The 19684-nt window shown below is 45.9% G+C and overlaps 1 protein-coding gene across 1 annotated transcript in view; it reads left to right on the top strand.

The window, feature by feature from the left end:
* Positions 1 to 19684, top strand: part of TYRO3 (TYRO3 protein tyrosine kinase) — a 455756-nt gene that overhangs the window by 317318 nt on the left and 118754 nt on the right. Inside the window, exons 14-15 of the mRNA XM_063947918.1 lie at positions 4893 to 4985; positions 17748 to 17869. Coding sequence (XP_063803988.1) covers positions 4893 to 4985; positions 17748 to 17869 — 215 coding nt within the window. The remainder of the gene's footprint in view (positions 1 to 4892; positions 4986 to 17747; positions 17870 to 19684) is intronic.

Below are 19684 nucleotides of genomic sequence, written 5' to 3'. Positions count from 1 at the left end.
GGTTTGCTCGTACACAAAGGGCGATTTTAATTAAGGACGGAACGATAATGTTCCAGCCTTCATTAACATACTACAGGACGCTAGCAATATCGTCAGGTTTGATGCGTGCAGGATATCAAACCTGAAGACGATGCATGCGACTGCAGGAGCGCACGTATTGAGCGCTCACACTGAGTGATGTAGGCAATATGTCATGCTATATTTGAAAAGGCTTGGGAAAACCCGGATAAAAAATTCCAGATACCTAAAAGGGTTCTGGTGGCATTTCCTTTCCCGGTAGAGGATAGGAAAAAATGGAAAAACCCGCCTATTGTTGACGCGTCAGTATCTAGACTCTCAATAAAGGTGGTTTTACCTGTTCCAGGATCTACCGCCTTAAAAGAGCCGGCTGATCGTAAAATTGATAATACGCTCAAATCCATGTACACAGCTTCTGGGGCAATCCTATGTCCCACTATTGCCAAAGCTTATAGTAAAGTGGTCACGCACGTTACTTGAGGACTTGGATACTATGGAGAAATGTGATGTTGAATTGTTTTTACGTAACATTCAGGATTCGGCAGGATTTCTGGTAGAATCCATGAAAGACCTGGGTTCCATGGCTGCGGGGATTTCCTCCATGTCAGTATCAGCTCGTCGAGGACTGTGGTTGTGCCAGTGGTCTGCTGACGCGGAATCCAGGAGAAGTGTGGAGACCCTACCCTACACAGGTCAGGCTCTCTTTGGGGAAGCGTTAGATGCGTGGATCTCCACGGCTACGGCTGGTAAGTCACCCTTTCTTCCCTCAGCTACACCTGCTCCGAAGAAACCCTTTTCTTCTATTACATCACAGCCCTTTCGGTCTAACAAGCCCAGAAAGGCCAAGCCGTCCAACACCTTCTTTCGGGGAGGTCAGCCCAAGTTCAAAAAACCTGCGGCTGCAGGTTCCCAGGAACAGAGACCTGCTTTGGGTACACCAAAGTCTTCCGCATGACGGTGGACTGCACGCCCCGGAGGTGGGGCCGATGGGAGCGAGACTCAGACATCTCAGTCATGTCTGGATGTCCTTCAGCCAAGACCCCTGGGTGCAAGATATTGTGTCCCAGGGGTACAGGCTGGAATTTCAAAATCTCCCTCCTCACCGATTTTTCAGATCAGGCTTGCCAGCTCCGCTGGCAGACAGGACTGTCCTGCAAGAAGCCTTCCAGAAGTTGGTGGAGGCACAAGTTATTGTACCAGTACCAACTCATATGCAAAACAAAGGTTACTATTCAAACCTTTTCGTAGTACCAAAACCAGATGGTTTGGTCAGACCCATTCTGAACTTAAAATCACTAAACCCCTTTCTGAGGGAGTTCAAGTTCAAAATGGAGTCTCTAAGGGCAGTGATATCAGGTCTGGAGGAGGGGGAATTCCTAGTATCCCTGGATATCAAGGATGCGTACCTCAACATTCCGATTTGGCTGCCGCATCAAGCTTCTCTTCGATTCGCATTGTTGGACTGTCCTTTTCAGTTCCAGGCCCTCCCATTCGGGCTCTCCACAGCACCGAGGGTATTCACCAAGGTGATGGCGGAAATTATGATTCTCCTCCGCAGACGGGGTGAACATAATTCCGTATCTGGACGATCTGCTGATGAAGGCATCGTCCAAGGAGAAGCTGTTACGGTCCATAACACTCACGACCCAGCTTCTCGGGGAACATGGTTTGATCCTGAATCTTCCAAAATCACAATTGGAACCAACCAGGAGGTTGTCCTTTCTGGGAATGATCCTTGACACGGAGGGGCAGAGGGTGTTTCTCCCAGAGGAAAAAGCGTTGGTGATTCAAACGATGGTCCGGGATGTCCTGAAGCCAGCCCGGGTGTCAGTTCATCAGTGCATTCGCCTTCTGGGGAAGATGGCGGCCTCTTACGAGGCTCTGCAGTACGGGAGGTTTCACGCTCGGTCCTTCCAACTGGATCTCCTGGACAAGTGGTCGAAATCCCATCTACACATGCACCAGAGAATACGTCTGTCGGCAAAGGCCAGGATTTCACTCCTCTGGTGGCTCCAATTACCTCACCATCTGGAGGGCCGCAGGTTCAGGATTCAGGACTGGATCCTTCTAACCACATATGCAAGTTTCTGGGGCTGGGGTGCAGTCACTCAAGGGGAAACCTTCCAAGGAAGGTGGTCAAGTCTGGAAGCCGGCCTGCCGATAAACATTCTGGCACTAAGAGCCGTCTACAACGGTCTCCAAGCGGCCCATCTTCTGAGAAATCGGGCCATTCAAGTGCAGTCGGACAATGTGACAACGGTGGCTTACATAAACCGACAGGGCGGAACGAAGAGCAGAGCTGCAATGGCAGAGGTAACAAGAATCATCCTCTGGGCAGAAAAGCACGCGTTGGCGCTGTCGGCAATCTTCATTCCGGGAGTAGACAACTGGGAAGCGGACTTCCTCAGCAGACACGATCTCCATCCAGGGGAGTGGGGTCTCCATCTGGAGGTGTTCAAGGAGGTAACAGATTTTTGGGGCGTACCCCAGATCGACATGATGGCTTCTTGTCTCAACAAAAAGCTTCGGCGGTATTGTTCCAGGTTGAGGGGACCCGTAAGCAGTGGCGGTGGATGCCGTAGTGACTCCGTGGGTGTTCCAGTCGGTGCACGTGTTTCCTCCACTTGAACTTATCCCAAGGGTTCTAAAGCTCATAAGGAGAACAAATGTTCAAGCGATCCTCATTGCTCCACACTAGCCAAGAAGGGCTTGGTACGTGGATCTACTGCAAGAAGAGCCGAGGCCTCTCCCTCTTCGGGAGGACCTGCTGCAGCAGGGGCCGTTCGCCTATCAAGACTTACCGCGGCTTCGTTTGACGGCATGGAGGTTGAACGCCTGATACTACCTCGGAAGGGCATTCCGAACAAGGTTATTCCTACCCTGATACAGGCTAGGAAAGGAGTAACGTCTAAACATTACCATTGAATTTGGAAAAAATATGTATCTTGGTGTGAGTCCAAGAAATTTCTTGCGGTGGAGTTTCAACTGGGACAGTTTCTCCTCTTCCTACAAGCTGGTGTGGATATGGGCCTGAGGTTGGGATCTGTGAAAGTCCAGATTTCGGCCCTATCCATTTTCTTCCCGAAACAATTGGCTACGTCTGTCAAGGCCCACTCTAGGATGGGGTCTTCCTGGGCGGCTGCCCGGGGTGTCTCTTCATTACAACTTTGCCGATCTGCAGCTTGGTCTGGGTCGAACATGTTTGCAAAGTTCTACAAGTTCGATACTTTGGCCTCTGATGATCTGAAGTTCAGTCAGTCAGTTTTGCAGGAGCCTCCGCGCTCTCCCTCCCGTTCTGGGACATTTGGTACATCCCCATGGTACTAATGTGGACCCCAGCATCCTCTAGGACGTAAGAGAAAATAGGATTTTGGTTACCTACCGGTAAATCCTTTTCTCGTAGTCCGTAGAGGATGCTGGGCGCCCGCCCAGCGCTTCATTTACCTGCAATTGTTATCTGGTTCAGTACAACTTTGTTTTTAGTTAAGTACTGCATTTTTACTTGGTAAGTAATGTTTCAGCGGTTGCTGAGTTTTCAAGCAAGTTAGCTTGATGTGCCTTGTATGTGTGAGCTGGTATGAATCTAGCCACTATCTGCGTTAAGTCCTTCTCTCAAAGATGTCCATCTCCTCGGGCACAGTTTCTAGACTGAGTCTGGTAGGAGGGGCACAGAGGGAGGAGCCAGCCCACACACTCAAACTCTTAAAGTGCCAATGGCTCCTTGTGGACCCGTCTATACCCCATGGTACTAAAGTGGACCCCAGCATCCTCTACGGACTACGAGAAAAGGATTTACCGGTAGGTAACAAAAATCTATTTTCTGTTTTGACAGACGCCTTGGTGACGCTTACCATATGTTTGCAGATATATGTAACATGGGGGTCATTCCGAGTTGTTCGCTCTTTAGCTGCTAGCAGCATTGCACACGCTAAGCCTACGCCTACTGGGAGTGTATCTTAGCTTAGCAGATTTGCTAACGAAAGCTTCGCTAATTTTCTCGTAACGATTACCCCGCAGTTTCTGAGTAGCTCCAGACTTACTCAGCCATTGCGACCAGCTCAGTCCTTTTCGTTCCTGGTTTGACGTCACAAACATACCCAGCGTTTGCCCAGCCACTCCCCCGTTTCTCCAGCCACTCCTGCGTTTTGCAACTCTAACGCCTGCGTTTTTCCGCACACTCCCATAAAACGGCCAGTTGCCGCCCAGAAACACCCACTTCCTGTCAATCACACTACGATCAGCACAGCGATGAAAAAACTTTGTTATGCTGTGAGTAAATTACCAAACTTTTGTGCTAATTTACTTGGCGCAGGCGCACTGCATACATTGCGCATGCGCAGTTTGCGACTAATCGCTCCGTAGCGAAAAAAAATACCGAGCGAACAACTCGGAATCACCCCCCATATCTCTGCACTGCTATTAGGTAGCATGAGAACTTCATTTGCCGGTCCTTTGCAGTGTGCTGAGGGAATTTTTTCTTATCTAAATCAGCCCCTCCCTTACAAGCACCTGTGATGGACCAATTAATTGGTTAGGAGCAACTACCATTCTGTGTATCAGCATAATAAATGTTTTACTACATCCATAATACATCAACTGAATTTTGCAACACTTTGGAAATATAACAAATATTTAATAATACAGACTGCTGTACATTTCTCCATTCTGTTGTAGGCAAACAATTGAGAGCAAAAAGTGAAGGTTTTTATGTGCTAGTCTTTAAACCATTCCTGTCACTTGTTAGAAGTGATTCCAATAGACAAGCACATTTCTCAGTTCTAGCACAGATATAATGAGCCTTCCGGATTCTAATTTCATAGCATGTTCCTCCGCACTTTTCACCTCTTCTAACAGTCTCTCCTCTCTCCTGCCAGCGGAAATTTTCTGCTCCAACGATATTGAAGAATTCTTGAGAGAAGCTGCTTTTATGAAGGAGTTTGACCATCCAAACGTCTGCAAATTAATAGGTAAAAAATGTTCAACGTAACTTGCAGAACGTGCTGCTTGCTCTATCCATTTGTTAATGATTTGCCTTATTTTTGTGTACGCTGTATAAAGTAAAGAACGTGTGCAATTATGTGTAACTGCAGAATAATCATTACTGCTAGTATATTTGTATTATAGTATAGCCTCCAACACAATCTGTCTGATGTCAAGTGCAGCCAAATTTATTTCACTAGCTTTTATTTACACATTAATATTTTTCTCCTATTCTGTTAAAAGTACACTATTGCCTACATGGATCCTTACCATTACGTATTCTATGTATCATTGCTGTCCACGGTTTTGTTTTTTAATTAAGAGGCTTCATTCTTCTAAATATTAGTTCAACCCACAAAGGGTCTGTATGCTGTGGATTCTTTTCAATAGGTTATTTTTTTTTTATTGTCATTTATGAGTAGAACATATGAAATAAACAGTATTGCCCACCCCAGGGAATCTGCCACCCCCTGCTCTCCCCACCATTACCCGAGGCACATCTCAGAGACAAATGCTGCAATTAACTTATTAATAAGGAGCAATTACTGCTAGAAGAGTAATTGCTCCTTTTTAGCAGCTGGTCCGTGCTCCAGCTCCACACGCCTGGTATGCAGTTTTATATTTTTGTCGGTGGGTTGTTCTGGTTCCTGAACTCTGATCCCCAAGTCCCCAGTACCTCCTGAAAGGTGGGACACTCTCTTTCATCCCATTGAAAGCTCAGAAATCTATTTCCAGGAACTGGAGATATCTGCAGTCAAGTAAGCTGCACTCCCGCTGTAAAATTATGAATATTAAGGCCACTCCACTATCCACCCCTCCGCTGCGTATTTAACACCCCCTACTACCTTGGAAGTCATGTACCGGGGCCCCTTCATTCAGCTAATGCCACCTTCTACAGTTTAGTGTTCTCCCTCCCGCCCCATCTCCCACCATCTGTGCAGTAAAGGAGTAATTAGCAGAAATTACTGCTCCAGGTCCTACGTGTTGGGTGGAAGATCGAACACCCCATACCATCCACGGGACATCAAAGCTGCCACTGATAGCACCCCCACCCCTACCGCTGGATGATGGGTAGGGGCCCCAGTGCATTGTTTTGCTGAGGGGCCTACACTGCTGTTAAGACGGCCCTGTATGTATGAAGGGGTATATGATACATAAAGGGTAAAATATATGAATAAAAACTATAAACATGTGTGCAAAGTGTCACATCAAAAATGTGTCCTTCAAACCTTCAAAATTAAAACGTGGCCTCCTCAATGATCAGCACTCTGCCCTAAAAAAAAATCCTAGCGCGAACACTAATACAGCTGTATGCCAAATGCTTTATAGGTTCTTTTTATAGTTTCTGTGATTTGGAAATCAATCTCAAAGCATTTTGGTTCAGTTGTATTGCAGATAGGCCATTAGATGAGAGGGAGTGGCATATTATGTCAACAATGGTTTAATCGGTACCACGATGTTGACACGCAGTCAGCAGTGAAAGCAGCATGTTTACTTATACTGCCAACATCTTTATAATGTTTAAATTAGCAATTTAAGGGGGTCGACGTTGTGGTTCAGACAAAAACATTGATGACGATGTTCTTGCTAACATTATGATTGCTTTCCAGTGAGGAAACAGACTTCTGTAAGGGTGATCTGTAAGTGATAAATAGAACAAATTATTAGATGTTTTTAAAAAAAAAAAAAAATTGCGGCACAACCTGGTTATCTCATTTTATGGCAGCTTAGCGTTCACTAGTTCCCCCCCCCCCCCCCCCACAGTGATTGAAAAGCAAAAATATTATGTTGTAACCACTCACCCTGCATATGTTACATGTTGTATGAAGGTGTTACATGCCTCACAACGTGTGATACATTTTACCAGCGGTCACATAACCGACACCGGCATCTCGACAGTGAGAATGCTGACAGGGTACAGGGTAATTATTTTACGCCTCCTCTAACAAGTCTGGGGTTGGCAGCTAGGGTTAAGAGTCCGGAGGTGACATCTAGGGTTAAGACTTGGGAGGGGGGTTGGCTACATCCCCAGCCCCGGGCCTGTAACCCTAACAGTGAACCCGTTACTCACCTTCAAGGGGATGTTGGCGGTGGGTGTTCCGGCGCCGAGATTCCGAGTGGTGGCGGGATTCCAGCTTTGACTGCCGGGATGGTAACCGCATCCTGTCTCACTAAGTTCCTGATTTGAATATCGAGCAAAATGAGTTCAACTTCCAGATCTACTACACCATGCCCCAATCCACGCTTTTAACGCTACACCATGCCGCAATCCACACTTTTACTGCTACACCATGCCCCAATCCACGTTTTTACTGCTATGACATGACCCAATCCACGCTTTTACTGCTATGCCATGTCCCAATCCACGCTTTTACTGCTACACCATAGCCCAATCCACGCTTTTACTGCTACACCATAGCCCAATCCACGCTTTTACTGCTACACCATAGCCCAATCCACGCTTTTACTGCTACACCATAGCCCAATCCACGCTTTTACTGCTACACCATAGCCCAATCCACGCTTTTACTGCTACACCATAGCCCAATCCACGCCTTTATTGCTACACCATCGCCCAATCCACGCTTTTACTGCTACACCATCGCCCAATCCACGCTTTTACTGCTACACCATCGCCCAATCCACGCTTTTACTGCTACACCATCCCCCAATCCACGCTTTTACTGCTACACCATCCCCCAATCCACGCTTTTACTGCTACACCATCCCCCAATCCACGCTTTTACTTCTATGCCATGCCCCAATCCACGCTTTTACTGCTACACCATCCCCCAATCCACGCCTTTACTGCTATGCCATCCCCCAATCCACGCTTTTACTGCTATGCCATGCCCCAATCCACGCTTTTACTGCTATGCCATGCCCCAATCCACGCTTTTACTGCTATGCCATGCCCCAATCCACGCTTTTACTGCTATGCCATGCCCTAATCCACGCTTTTACTGCTATGTCATCCCCCAATCCATGCTTTTACTGCTACGCCATCCCCCAATCCATGCTTTTACTGCTACGCCATGCCCCAATCCACGCTTGTACTGCTACGCCATGCCCCAATCCACGCTTGTACTGCTACGCCATGCCCCAATCCACGCTTTTACTGCTACGCCATGCCCCAATCCACGCTTGTACTGCTACGCCATGCCCCAATCCACGCTTGTACTGCTACGCCATGCCCCAATCCACGCTTTTACTGCTACGCCATGCCCCAATCCACGCTTTTACTGCTACGCCATGCCCCAATCCACGCTTGTACTGCTACGCCATGCCCCAATCAACACTCACTGCTACACTTTTAGCATCTAAGAAATCAGGATTCAGACCACAAACATCAGGACAGTTGGGAGATATGTTCCATTGATTGTCATTTCTTTCCTTTACAATCCTCTTAATATATCCTGCCAGTTTTACTAATCTGTGATAAGACTCTCACAATACAATTACCTGAGTCTCTTATTGGCAAGGCAAAAGGTATGGTATTCATGGAGGAATGGCTTGATAGCCAAATCAGTGTAAGTGTGTGAGAGAAAGCAGAGAGATTGTAGAAGCTGGTAGCCATATAGTGTCCCTGCTGGGAATCATATATTCTTTTCACTTTTGTCAGCAGATTATCCTGTGTAATAAAAGGCTAAGGCTGCTCCGTACCTCTATTATGTACGCTGACTGCAGATCATGCGGGTGAGGAAGAGGCAGATAACCGGCACAGCTACTTTATATATACTGCTTTCCCCTCCCACACCCGCACAGACCATCCGGCCAGCTGCTGGTGGCTACTGGTGTCCTTCACCCCCAGACTGGCCGGGAGCTGCGCGGGGACTGTTAATAAAGAAACTCTAACATGCACAGAGATTAGCTGGAACTGTTCCAGTTCCTCTCTGTGCATCTTAGTGTTTCTTTATCTGCCAGTGACAACGTTGACACTGTTGAACTGCTGTGTCACCTTGAGAAAGGTCCTGTACTGGGACCGTAACGCTGATGAAAGATTTTTCTGCAGCGGGGTACACTGTGTTCCACAGGGAATACATCGAGGTGTAGAGATGGATCTTGATCCAGGGGCACCAACAAGCTAAAGCTTTAGACTGTCCCAGAATACATTGCGGGGCCTCCTTTATAACCCCGCCTCCAGGCACTGTGAGCTCAGTTTTAGAGTTGGTGCCTGCATGAAGCAGGTCACTTAACAGGGGGCTGCGCTAGGCAGCCCTGAAAAAGCTTTTTAGAAGACTTCAAGGGATGCAGCACTTCATATGTCAGTCTGACATACTGTGCTGCGGCTCCATTACCTCCCGAGCGGCGTTGCATACTTCCCCTGGCCTTGTTCCTATATATATATATATATATATATATATATATATATGTGTGTGTCCCAAAAAGACAGATGGCACTTGGAGACTGCTGTGATGTGATCCTGAGAAAGGGGGTTGCACCCCGAAACGTCAATCTCAATACATCCTATTGCATTTAAAATTTTAAGTCTCCGAGTGCTATCTGTCTTTTTGGGACACTGTATTACTGTTTATGGATGGAGCACCTGAGCCTGCTGCCTTTGAGTACCTGAGTGCCGGCTGTTTGTGGATGGTGTGTATATATATATATATATATATATATATATATATATATATATACATACTAGTCCAGTGCAGTTTTATTGTCTGACTAAAATAATAATCTGCATTGTGACTGTGTGTGCCTGTATCTGCTGTGTGGATTTCACTTTCAGTGTATCCCAGCTATAGCTATCACTGTATTCTGTACCCTAGGGGACTAGGTGCGTCAGGGTCTAATATATAGTGCTGCGCAGTATTTACAGTTAAGTGTATTCTACTGTGTATTTCAGTCACCTCATACCGCATTTATTCTCTGTTTGTGTCCTGTATATACTGTTGCATAAACAGGGGATTTATTTGCAGGTATTCTATTTATCTGGCTGTATCGTACTCTTACGCTCTAGGGTTACAATCACTATAATGTCTACCATAAAGAGCAGGAAATTCACGGACGCTCCTGCATCATGCAGCACTTGTGCCAACGATTTGCCTGAGGGGGAAGTTTTGAAGGATGGTCTGTGTAATATGTGCCATGCATCTCCCAGTCAGCCTGCTGCTCCGGTAGCCAGTCAGGAGCCACCTTGGGCGGCGTTCTCTACTATGCTTAATACGCTTGTGACACGCCTTACGCCCCCTATGGGACCTCCTGTGACATTACAGCCACGTATTGTCCCTGTGGTAAATCCTCCCTGGGCGGATGCTCTGTCTACCCAGATACAACAATTGAATGAATCTTTGGTTAGACAAAAACCTACCCCACGTTTCTCTGGGGTCAAGGGGTCATCTAAGCGGGCTGCTTCCTCCTTACAATCCACTAATATCTCAGATGATACTTCTGATGAGGATGGGGAGTAGACTGATCCGTCAGACACTGATACAGTTTCCTCTGATGAGGAATCTACAACTCAGGTTGATGTCCCTGACCTAGTGGAGGCTATTAAGCTGATTCTACAAGTCGATGATGATGTAGATCCTGCTACTGCGTCTAAGAAACCTGATAAGATTAAACGTCAGAAGGTAGCTAAAGTAGTCTTACCACATTCTGACCATTTAGTAGACGTACGTCAGGAACCCTGGGCTTCTCCAGGAAAGAAATTCTTCCTGTCTAAAAAGATGCTAGCTCGTTATCCTCTCCCTGCTGAGTTGTGTAACAAGTGGGAAAATTCACCGCCCGTGGATTCCCATGTCACCCGTCTTGTTGTGTCATCTACTCTGCCTGTCACCACTGTCACCTCACTGAAGAATCCGACAGATAAGCGTGTGGAGGGATGCCTGAAGTCTATTTACTCCCTTACAGACCCTCTATAGCAGCCTCCTGGGCCGCAAAAGGAATTGAAGCATGGGTTCAGGCGATATATCTGACTCTGCCAGACAATCTGTCTGTCTCGTATTACCACCGCCTCCCAATATATTCAGGAGGCGTCCTCTGAAGCAGGTGTAATGGCGGCCAAGGCGTCGACTACGTCCATCCTGGCTCTCCGAATTCTTTGGTTGAGGTTATTGAAGGTGGACCTAGACTCCAAAAAGACCATGGAGGTACTTCCTTTTAAGGGAGACATCTTATTTGGGAAAGATCTCTATAAGATTGTGACTGACTTAGCGGCTGTTAAGACTGCATTTCTCCTGAATACTAATCTTTCTGCACAGAAGGCAAAGAGTACCACTTTTCGTTCCTTTCGACCTCAGGGGAAAGCAAAAGGTCAGACATACTCGAGACAAGATCGTACTCCCAAAACCACTAAGCCCAAATCAAAACAATCCTGGGCCGCCCATCAGCCTGCTTCCAAACAAGACAAGCCTGCTGCATGACGGGGCGGGCCTCCCCCTGGGGGATCCCAGGGTGGGAAGCCGACTTCTGCAGTTAACCCAGGTCTGGTTAAAGACCACTTCAGACGCATGGGTGCGAGAAGTCGTCTTTCACGGGTACGCAGTCTCTTTCAAGGGACATCCCCCTCACCAGTTCTGCACGACGGTTATTCCTTTGGACCCATTGAAGGCGCAAGCTCTACACCTGGTTGTGCATTCCCAGTGCCGGTACCCCTGTTCCAGAGAGGTGGAGGATACTACTCAACCCTGTTTCTAGTCCCGAAACCCAGTGGGTCTTTCCGGCCTGTACTCAACCTCAAATCACTAAACAAATTTGTGAGTGTCTGAGTTCCGTATAGAAACGCTGCGATTGATTGTACTGGCCATGGAACCCGGGGATTATATGTTATCCCTGGATATACAAGATGCTTACCTGCATATACCTATTGCTATATCGCATCAGCAATATCTGCGGTTTGCTATTGGCAAACTTCACTATCAATTCCAGGCTCTGGACACGGCCTCTCGGATCTTCACCAAGGTTATGGCCGTGATGACTGCTCATCTGCATTGTCAGGGAATCAGGATCCTGACGTATCTGGACGACTTTCTGATTCTGGCAAACTCCAAAGATGTCTTCCTCAGTCATCTGCAACTGACGGTACGCTTCCTACAAGCCCACGGGTGGCTCGTCAACTGGAAGAAGTCCTCGCTGGTCTCTGCTTGGAGCATGGTGCACCTGAGGGGCACCGCTGGGCACACACAGCCAAAGACTGTTTCTGTCTCCAGAGAAAGTCCTGAAACTTCAGGACAGGATCAGATACTTCCTCTATCGCCCAAGAGTGTCGATACACTCCGCGATGTAAGTAGTAGGCCTCATGGTGTTGGCTTTCGACATGGTAAAATACGCTCAATTTCATTCCCGCCCTCTACAGAGATTAATCCTTTCCAAGTGGGACAGCTTACCTCATCGGATCAGATCTCACATGATTACCTTGACTCTAGAGGCTCTTCATTCGCTGACCTTGTGGCTACAGAACCAGCAATTGAGCAGGGGCCATCCCTACTGGATCTCCAACTGGGTCCTACTGACTACGGACGCCAGTCTGGGGGGCTGGGGTGCGGTGCTGGAGCAACACTCTCTCCAGGGTCGGTGGACCAAGGAGGAATCTCTCCTCCCGATAAACATTCTGGAATTGCGGGCAGTGTTCAATGCTTTGATTCTTGCCCTGCCTTTGATACAGAACAGGCCTGTTCAAGTACAATCAGACAATGCCACCACGGTGGCATACATAAACCATCAAGGCGGCACTCGAAGCCGCATAGCAAATATGGAAGTGTCAAAAATCCTTTGTTGGGCGGAAACGCCATCTGCCAGCAATATCGGCAGTGTTCATTCCGGGAGTCCACTACTGGGAAGCGGATTTCCTCAGTCGTCAGGCCGTATACGCCGGAGAGTGGAGTCTTCATCAGGAAGTCTTTCAACTCCTAGTAGACAAGTGGGGTCTACCAGATGTAGGCCTGATAGCGTCCCGTCACAATCACAAGGTTCTGGTCTTCGGATCAAGAACAAGGAATCCGCAAACAGCGTTCGTGGATGCACTGGCAATTCCATGGAGCTTTCGGCTGCCCTTCCCTCCAGTGTCACTTCTGCCCAGGGTACTACGGAAGTTCAAGCAAGAAGGAGGAATACTACTTCGGATCGCTCCAGCGTGGCCCAGACGGCATTGGTTCTCAGACCTGCAGGGTCTATCGATAGAGCGTCCTCTTCTATTTCCTCAACGCCCAGACCTCCTCGTTCAGGGCCCTTGTGTCTACCCGGGACTGGCCAGACTGGCTTTGACTGCGTGGCTCTTGAAGCTTCACTCCTGAGGGCCAAAGGATTTTCCGAAGCGGTTATCCAAACTATGCTGAAGGCCCGCAAACCGGCTTCTGCATGGATTTATTATAGGATCTGGAATTCTTACTTCACCTGGTGTGCTGCTAAGAATTACATTGCTTCCAAGTTTAGTACTTCCAGACTTCTGGCTTTTTTGCAGCAAGGTCTGGATTTATGACTTCGTCTGGCCTCCCTTAAGGTTCACATATCTGCCTTGTCGGTGTGGTTTCAGAGAAAATTTTTATCTCTACCTGACGTTCATACATTCACTCAGGGCGTACTGCGGATTCAGCCTCCCTATGTCCCTCCTCTGGCTCCATGGGATTTGTCTGTTGTCCTGAATGTCCTGCAAGAATCTCCATTTCAACCTCTTGAGTCAGTGGACCTGAAATGGCTCACAGCCAAGGTCCTGTTTCCGCTGGCCATTGCCTCTGCTAGAAGGGTGTCAGACTTAGACGTTTTGTCCTGTCGTCCACCCTTTGTATTTCATCGTGACCGAGCAGTTCTTAGAACTCGCCCTGGTTATTTACCTAAGGTGGTGTTATCTTTTCTCCTTAATCAAGAGATTGTGGTTCTGGCCTTCATCTCTTCTGAATTGTCCTCCAAAGAACGGTCTTTGGATGTGGTACGGCCTCTCCGTATATATTTGGAGAGGACTGCGTCTATCAGGAGGTCAGATACCCTCTTTGTACTGTTTGGTTTCCACAAACGTGGCTGACCTGTGAATAAGCAATCCTTGGCCAGATGGATTAGAATGGTGTTTGCACAAGCTTATGCGCAGGCTGGACTCCCAGCTCCTGCTGCTATTAAAGCCCATTCTACTCGGTCTGTTGGACCCTCTTGGGCGGCCCGTTGTGATGCGTCTGCGGAACAGTTGTGCAAGGCGGCTATGTGTTCCTCAGTGAACACGTTCATAAGATTCTATGCCTTTGATACTTCCGCCTTCCAGGATGCTTCCTTTGTACGCCAGGTTCTCATACCAGCTAAGGTTCCTTGCGGAACTGCTTTAGGACATCCCCGATGTATTCCCTGTGGAACTCAGTGTACCCCGCTGCAGAAAAGGAGATTTATGGTAGACTTACCACTCGTTTCACAGCTGCTGCTGCTGCTTTACCTTTGCTAACGCAGCAGCAGCTGTGAAACGCGTCAGGTGTGAGCCTCTGTCACCTATCTACAACTCATTCACACCGCTTGGACCACCGTGGACCCTACCAAATTGCCAGTACTGAACCATATCCGTGAATCAAGGACTGGACTTTGTATACAACACGCACAACTGGTGAGGACTTTCCTATCTAATGATTCAATATTGGAACTGTTAATCCTCCAGCGTTGGAATATACTTCTCCGGTCTAGGGACTATGCTATAGCCCCAGGATAATTTTGGTTCTCAGTTCTAAGGGTCTTATGGAAATATCGGAACAAGCATATGTGTCACATATATGGTGATCAGAGGCTATCTATTGCAGTGTTATTTTTATGAGCTTATTATTTTTAATCATGTTTTATTGATGGTTTTTAAGTGAATAAATTGTATTGATAATTAGACAATCCATCTTAGTAAGTGCTGCCTTATTGTTGTTTTTCTGTGTGACTAACGTCTGCCTTCTCTTTTACCTGCTTCTACATTGGACTGGTTAACCAAACTGAGCTCACAGTGCCTGAAGGCGGGGTTATAGAGGAGGCCCCGCAATGCATTCTGGGGCAGTCTAAAGCTTTAGCCTGTTGGTGCCTCTGGATCAATCTCTACACCCGATGTATTCCCTGTGGAACCCAGTGTTGAACAAACTGTGAATCTCTCTGCCAGAACAGCCATAAAATCGGAATTTAGAAAGAAGGGGGGGAGGGGGGTGTTTCACCAGAATACTTATGTTCTAAGTATACATATGCCACAAATACTATATAGAGTCCTATGTCAAATATGGTGTAGGCAGTCCACTCTGGGAAATCATACATATGACACTGCCGTAAGGAATCTTGCATAATGCATAAAACCTTTCATGCAAGTGCAAAATTCGATTGAACGGGCCAGTTGTTATGGGTTCAGTATGACTTACCGATGGACAGGATGCCGGTGGTCAGTAAACCGACAGCAGCATCCCATCCATCAAAATCCTAACAGTCCCCAATTGAGCCCCCTAACCCTCACCTTTTCCCTACCTTAACCCTCCCTTGTGGGTGCCTAACTCTCTCCGCTTGGTGCCGGTCCCTAACCCTCCTTTCCCCTCTGCCTAAACCGAACACTCCTCGCTTGGTGCCTAACCCTAACCCCCCCTTCTATGTGCCTTACCCTAACCTTCCCGTGCCTGCACCCGAAGCCTAACCCCCCTTTTGCGTAAACCTAAACCACCACCCCCTCCCGGCAGGACACCAGCGCGTCCCACCTGTCTGGATGATTGGGATGCCCGCTGTCGGCATTTTGACACTGGCATCCCGTTTGGCGTCTGTTTTTCCACGCCAGCATTGTGTCCTGCCTTGGGATCCCGGCGGCAGTATATCAGCCGCTGGGATCCCATTTGATGGGAAGCTAACTGCTTCCCGTTGTTATCTTTGTATGTTTAAAGAAGAATTGTTGGTATTAAGAATCATTATTTATGGTGGCACAATTCTAAAGGAAACCACTTTATCAATTGTTGTAGTGGAAATTTTGGCAAATCTCAGGTCTTCTGCAAGTTCTGTTTTGTGTCTGTTTTTCAAACTACAATTTTATTAATGGTCAGACTGTGGGATAAAAGGCATAATACAAATTACCGTCTTGATTTTTGACATGCTGAGAATGCATTAGGTTTGCAAACCGCAGGAAACCCACCGGATTATAACACCAGAAAAAGTAGCCGATTGTGACAGGGAACCCGTAACCCATAGGTAGATTGAGATAATTTGCCTGTCAACAAGTGTTTAAATAAAAATAAATTGGAAGAAGTCGATCCTTTTCCATCCACTTTACTAACAGGCTGTGCTATATAACATCAGTCCTAGTCCTCATAATTCTTTGCAAACAATTTGTGATCGCTCATATTGTTTCTCTGGTGCACGTTAGCTGGGGTATCAGAAGGGGTCTTTTGCTACTTTGCATTTTCCTAGGAGGACAGAGACTGATAAGTAGCACTAAGTTCACTTAAAGTAATGTTATTACCAACAAGCCAGCCCCAATATAGCAGAATGTTTAATAAATGTCTTTGGAAAGAATCTGATAGTACTTCATTAGTGATACAGGACTAAGGGTTTTTTTCACGTTTCTTAGCAGTCTAAAATAGCACACTAATGGACCTAACCATGTTGCACTGCAGGCGGGGCAGATGTAACATGTGCAGAGATAGTTAGTTAGATTTGGGAGAGTTATATTGTTTCTGTGCAGGGTAAATACTGGCTGCTTTATTTTTACACTGCAATTTAGATGTCAGTTTGAACACACCCCACCCAAATCTAACTCTCTCTGCACATGTTACATCTGCCCCACCTGCACTGCACATAGTTTTGCCCATAAGTTTGCTTTTTTGGTTTGCTAACAAACCTGTATAAGGCCCTTAGCCTTTGATAGAACGGTTTATTTTGAAATCTACAGATGAGTTCCCCAAATGTACTTGATAACAGTAAAATAACAGCACTTGTGACATTACAATGGTAATGACATTTTATTTAACAAAAATTGTGTAAATAACATCAAGATGAAAAAAGATTTTCATTTTAGAATTAAGTGGTAAATGAACAAAAAGTGTTTTGTCTTTAATTCAATTTTAACTATATTTCATTTGTTAGAGGGACACGCAGCCCAATTTATTTATTATTTCATTATGATTTGTGTTACTCCATTACGAACAGTTTAGCCTTGGGAAGTAGTCCCCAGGTCAAGTGTGTGATATATTTGGAAAATGTTTTAATAATAAGGTTTTTTTTAGGTTTCTTGTTTTCTATAAAATAAAATGTTTGACCTCAGCTGAATTGCAGCACGTTTTTGGGAACTGATGCAGGGGAACTGATGCAGGGGAACTGATGCAGGGGGACTGATGCAGGGGAACTGATGCAAGGGGCTAACGAGTAGGAAAGTAACTGTGAAACATTCTTTTCAGAGAGCGTGCAAAATTTGAATGAGGGGAACTAAAAATCCCTCGCGTTGTCGTGCTATTGCATATATAAATGTGGAAGCCCCATAGCTAGTACATATTTATATGCTGCAATTGCTGCCACTTTGCCTGCTGTCTATGAATTAAGTCTATTCAGTCAGGCTGTATGCTGCTTATAAAAGTCATCAAATAAGATGTTTACATGTTTGAATATAACATCTCCGTGTTTCGTGGCTGTGTTGTTTTTTTTTTTTTGTTTTTTTGATTGAAGTGATTATGCTTATTACTGTTGTAAAAATAATTATTATTATTATAATATCCAGAAATGTAGAAATATATTGTTTCTGCAACATATATACTGAAATTCCATCTTGGTCATTTTTTCAGTAACCTTATAAATCAGGAGATTTTAATTCTTCTTACTCTCTTTAAATTTAGGGGTGAGTTTGAGAAGTCGTACCAAGGGAAGACTGCCGGTTCCGATGGTGATTCTACCATTCATGAAGCATGGTGATCTTCACACGTTTCTGTTGATGTCACGCATTGGAGACGAGCCAATTGTAAGTTGTCAAAGGCCTGTTTTCTGTATAACCTTATTTTATATGTTTTGTTGCTAGTGCTGATCCTCAGTTATTTTACTTTCGGAATTGTCCTCTTTAGATCACACAGCTAGCAGTGACAAAGCCAACATCGGCAAAACAGATACATGGTGCATGCATTATTTCCTTGTATTTGCGCTTTTGCTACAGTAATGCTTCTGTTTTACTGGGTTCCGGTATGAATGGTCGACCATGTTATGGTCGACAGTCATTAGGTCGACCACTATTGGTCGACATGGACACATGGTCGACACCTGAAAATGGTCGACACGTGAAAGGTCGACACCTGAAAATGGTCGACATGAGGTTTTTGTTTTTTTACCTTTTTTGGTGTTTTTTGCGTAAAGTGACGGGGAACCCCAATTAGTTCACCGCGTCCCCACGCATGGCTCGCCACGCTATGGGCAGATTACCGTTCCCAATCGTAGTCCACGTGGATCGTAAAGTATGGAAAAGTTCCACAAAAGAAAAAATTTTGAAAAACCCATGTCGACCTTTTCATGTGTCGACCTTTCATGTGTCGACCATGTCAATGTCGACCATAACATGGTCGACCATCTGCACGGATACTGTTTTACTGCTTGGTACCTTTACCTGCGTTTTTTTTTCCTTCCACCCCTCTCTTGGATCAGACTGATTTTGTGTATATACAGATAGGGAGCACGGATGGTGTAATGGTTAGTATTACTGCCTCACAGCACTGAGGTCATGGGTTCTGTTCCAACCATGGCCCTAACTGTGTGGAGTTTGTATGTTCTCCTTGTACTTGTGTAGGTTTCCTCCGGGTACTCCGGTTTCCTCCCACAATCCAAAAATATACTGGTAGGTTAATTGGCTCCCAACAAAATTAACCCTAGCATGAATGTGTGTGCGTGTACATGTGAATATAGATTGTAAGCTCCACTGGGGCAGGGACTGATGTGAATGGCCAAATACTCTCTGTAAAGCGCTGCGGAATATGTGTGCGCTATATAAATAACTGGTAATAAATAAAAATGCCTGGAACATTAAAAATTCTTGTGTTGATTAACTGTAAGGTGGGTGTCGCATGAGTTATTGAATGCTGCATTATTCCAGATAGGAAAATATCTCCCATGCAATACCAGCCTTCTAATAGGGAAACTGGTACCTGCGGACTCTCTCCCGTGGTATTCTACTGAGATCAGGAAGGTAGGAAAGTATTGAAACCCCACAACTGAGATTGCTCAGGTGAATTGCTATTAATGCCTGGGGGCAGGGCGGTTTTATTTACCAGATTAAGCTACGGTAAAGTATCTGATAGAAGTTGAAAAGATGAGCTCACCAAAGTAACAATAAAAGGCACAAAAAAATATAAATATATTTTTGGTGTAGTCTGTAATTGTATTTTAGATTTTTGACAAATATTTAGAAAAGAACAAGACAAACAACATAATGTAAAAAGTATTGATAGGAATAAATTGGTCATTCAGGATTTGTGTTTGTAGAACAAGCATATACTCTACTGCAGGGTACACACCTTCCTTACAATGAGATAGATAGTATGATCCACCGATATTCCATTATGAGTATGGTCTATACATTCAAGATCATGCAGACCTCTTGCATATCTGGTGCTTTACAAAGTAGAGCCTCAGATCTCTTTTGGCTTGATGGCTCTTACCACTGATTGGTCGACAGTGCCAGTCAGCAGAGATAGTCGCTGTCTAGTGGTCATCAACACTCTGAAAAATAGCCCTCCACTATCTTATAGTCCAAGTGCCAAAAGCCCATTAGTACCCTGACTGGGGAATAAAC

This window comes from Pseudophryne corroboree, chromosome 12 (assembly GCF_028390025.1).
Source record: "Pseudophryne corroboree isolate aPseCor3 chromosome 12, aPseCor3.hap2, whole genome shotgun sequence".
Lineage (NCBI taxonomy): Eukaryota > Metazoa > Chordata > Amphibia > Anura > Myobatrachidae > Pseudophryne > Pseudophryne corroboree.
Note: the sequence above shows the minus strand (reverse complement) of the source record. Positions and strands in the feature narration are given on the sequence as shown.